The sequence below is a fragment of the Cornus florida genome, unplaced genomic scaffold, assembly GCF_030987335.1.
Source record: "Cornus florida cultivar Cherokee Brave unplaced genomic scaffold, ASM3098733v1 CherokeeBrave_3.0.0_Hap2_Chr08, whole genome shotgun sequence".
In the NCBI taxonomy this organism is placed as follows: Eukaryota; Viridiplantae; Streptophyta; class Magnoliopsida; order Cornales; family Cornaceae; genus Cornus; species Cornus florida.
Window position 1 is genome coordinate 49,389,665 of NW_026775578.1, and position 3,976 is coordinate 49,393,640.

At 36.1% G+C, this 3,976-nt stretch overlaps 1 protein-coding gene across 1 annotated transcript; it reads right to left on the reverse strand.

Annotated features, from left to right (window-relative positions):
* Positions 1 to 624: 624 nt before the first annotated feature.
* On the reverse strand, positions 625 to 3,078 carry LOC132270203 (transcription factor SPEECHLESS-like). Its single transcript, XM_059771399.1, has 3 exons — positions 2,680 to 3,078; positions 1,592 to 2,146; positions 625 to 699 (listed from the first exon to the last, which is right to left on the reverse strand). The coding sequence occupies exons 1-3, from the start codon at positions 3,076 to 3,078 to the stop codon at positions 625 to 627; spliced, it is 1,029 nt and encodes a 342-aa protein (XP_059627382.1).
* Positions 3,079 to 3,976: the final 898 nt, after the last annotated feature.

Consider the following 3,976-nt stretch of genomic DNA (forward strand, 5'->3'; position numbering starts at 1 on the left):
TCCTCTTGACCATTTTCCTTTTTCAAAACACATCAAAGCTAGGTTTATGGATCTTCCAAAATTTTCTCAAGGTGGGTTTCTTATTATTTAGATTCTATTCCAAATCAAATGCTATGTAAATTAGGATGGAGAAATTTACAGCTGCATTTAACTATATGGACCGTTGGTCCACTTAAATCTTTTTCTAACTGGGTAGTCTGTATTTTTTTTTTTTTGACTTTTTTAACCTTTTCCTGATTAATTAGGTCAGTTTATTCTCATTTATGAAAATGTTAGAAAAATTTTGGAACGAGAAATTTCAAGCACGAAGGGGCCAGAGGCATTTCAAGTAAAACCAAATAAAATTTTATTATTTACTGGAAATAAAATTCACATATCAATTAGTTAGGACTTATACCAGCAAATACAAGTCATGACTAATCTATGCATAACTTACATAAAATTAAATTGGGTAGTAGAAATAAAGTTCATAGATGAATTAGAAGGGTTGTGCTAGCAAATACAAGTCATGACTAATCTACAATTACATCTGGTTAATTGCTATGAGGGTAAATTCGTCACCACACTCTCTCTCTCTCATTATTGCAGCTCTAGAGAGAGAGAGAGAGAGAGAGGTAACAATCTTTAGTAGACTTGGCAGAATGTTTGCTGAATTTGATGAGCTAGATCCTCAGCACTAAGTTGGCACTCAACTCCAATCTATCAAAAAATGCACAGATATACCCAATTATTAGTTTCAATAAATTTAGTTTAATCAACATAAAGAACGAGTGTCAAAAGAGGACAAATCATTGATAAATTTATGCCACAGAAAGAAAAATTACCCTAGTTTTCCTTTCAAAGAAATAAATAAATACCTTAGTTTTCACTGTAATTGTCTTTCCAAGAGAGAAGTAGGTAGTAAATTTAACCACCAGTACTCGTACACTACCACAATGTCCCATTTGGAAAATTTGGGGATGAAATAAATATAGAAGCAGCAATGTTTTTTTTTTAAATGTATTTATTATATAGTACCCAAAAGAAGGGTGTTAATTGTATGTCATATCATATTCAGGTTTTGCTACCTCTGCTTCACAATAGTTATACTGAATTGAGTAAAAAAAGTGTGCGTGTGTGTGTGTGTGTGAGAGAGAGAGAGAGAGAACAGTAAAAGAAACATTAACACACTCGATGAAAGAATCTGGTCAGGACAGTTTTATGTACTAGCCAATTCTAGAGGGACAGATAGAGTGAGAGAGCAAACAGAAACAAGAAACATTCACACACTTGAAAATGAAATATTGAGAGAGAGAGAGAGAGAGAGAGAGGAAACATTGAATTAATACACTTGAAAAAGAAATATTGTTTGTGTACTAGAGTGAAGAAACAAAAGGGGGAAGGAGCTAGCCCAACATACATGGGAAGATTGTTAATTTAGAGGTTTAGACCTTCTTTTTAAGTTTCATAAATTAAACCATGTAATATTAAGTCTAAGATGACTAAGGTCTGGTATATATATAGCAGTATTATTTGGCCACGTCTACCACTTCTAAAATCAAATAATTTTACACAATTAAATAGCTGAATATATGTTAGCTATTGTTCTTACCTTGATGGTGAATGAACTTAGCATGGTTTCATCCATGGTCTTGACACTCACATGGAGGACTTCGAGGGAGAGGTCTTCAAGGGCGGAGATCATCTTCACAACTTGTCCAGGTATTCGAGAAGACACCGTCTTTAGAAGCAAATTTGGACCGGAGAACTTCACTTCGACATCAGCAATTGCTGATTTTGAGTTAGCAATAAGCTCATTAGCATTGTGATCAATGGAGGAAGTGGAAGAAGAAGGAGACGCTTCGAGTACTGCTGTGGTGGTGATCATGGTTGGAGAGAGCTGGTAACCTTGGTGCAACCTAGGCTTGTAAGGGCTACTTGGTTGTGGGGTTCTTGGGCTTATGGGTAAGTTCAGTCTAGGGCTCAGAGGTGGCATTCTAGGGCTAGGCACGGGTGTCGATGGTCTTGGACTACTTGAAACATTAAGCCTAGGACTTAAAACTTCACTGTAAACTCTCCTTTGCTTCTTGGCCTCCAGAGACTGTAGAACTTGCTGCAATTCGTTGATATAATCCACAACCCCTTCTATTATCGAAGCTTGATCTCCCTACACGAATGGAACCAACAAGAAGATAGAACAGAAATTGCCATAGAAGATACAATTAATAAGAGTTGATCTCAATGTGTGTGTGTGTGTGAGAGAGAGAGAGAGAGAGAGAGAGAAAGAGTTGGAGCAACCTTCAATCTGGAACATCTCAAGTAAAAACAAGTTCAAATTATGGAAACAATTTTACGACAAGTATAAAAGATTGTTATCTGTAAGCATATCTCGAATTTTAGAAAACTGTCAACTAAATGAACTTTCAAACTGTTTTCGTCTGAAAATAAATAAATAAAAATTAGTTAAAAAATCTAGTTTAAGAAGTCCTATATTTCTCTAAAGAAATCCCTAATTTTTACTAGGATAAGCAAGAAGGTGTCATTTTTACTCAAATTTAGTGTGTGCTAACTCAAGCTCAAAAGTACAAAATTCTCATTGTTGGTGAAGTTGAGAGTTGAAGAAACTTTAGTAAACATTATTGTTAAGAACTACATGTAAAACAACTCAAAACTACCTAAAATAAATTTAAAAAATCTTACTCTTTTGACATAGAAGCAAGGCATCAAAGACTTCAAGACAGACAAGTTGTCATTCATCTGCTTCCTCCGGTTGCGCTCCACAGTTATGTGAGAAACCTTTGGTTGTGCTTCCACCGAAGATGTTGTCGCTGTGAACTTCTGCCTCTTGCACTTGGGTAAAGCGTCAAGCTCGGCTTCAAACTCTTGGAAAGCACTTGAAGAAGATGATTTTTCGCCTTCTTTAGAACCCATAACAGTTTCTTCCAATCGTGTGACTGGAGAAAACTCCGGGAAGCCACCATCCAAAGCCTCAAAAATGCTAAAGAGGTCGTCCGGTGAAGCTGCACCGGCCAAGTCAGTTTCGCCGAAGTCGGATTGAACAAAAAGATGAGATAAATTAGTAGAGCTGTCACCACCCATTTGTGAACCCTCTTGGCCGGAAAACAGGTGGTGAGTGGGATTAAGTGGAAGTGGAAAGAGGCAGATGTGTTTGGATGTCAAGATCAAAAAAGGAATGCCAAAACGAGTAAATACAAGAGCTCAAGTCAATGGAACTAAACTATCACAATCAACCTTTTATCTTTTTTGTGATGTGCCTCTCTATGATTTAATTTATTTATGTCTTTACCGTTGGATGTGGTTTCGGGCGGATCACACAAAAATACAGGGAGCAGTAAAAACTGAAAACACAGAATGACACAAACAAGAGAGAGTGTGTATATATACAAGTTTTGCAAATGAATATCTCTCTTTTAAAAAAATATCATGGCTTAAAATATATGGATGACAATATTGAATTTTTTTTAAAACATGAAGGTTTTATTAGGTAATCCAGCATCCGGCCTTTCCCTTGATTAAATCCTCGGGACACTGTATAAAGCGTCTCCTCTGTAAGGATCGGATTAAGCTCAGATTTTTCACACGCGGGTGTGGCACCTAAAGAGTTATTTGCATTTAAGGGAGTGGAACTTGTGAGTTGCGCTATGCATAATGGATGTGGAAGATTGTATTAAAAATAATCTAAAGGGATGAATATGTTTTACTTGCTCATTTATTCAAATTTACTCATTTTAATTTTACCGAAATAAAATTAAAATCAAACCCACAAAACAAAAATAGAGAGCAAGTAAACAAAGTAATAAAGTTTGGAGATGACACCAGAGTTTTTGTGCGTGGAAAACCTAGTTGAAAGAAATCCGACCTATCGTGATGAAAACCAGGGAGACTTTTGTCGTCTTGAGCAAAACGATCCACTATGTTTGAAACAAAGTACAGTTGACTCTGACTCATGCTGATACCCTATCGTTCTACAAAAAAC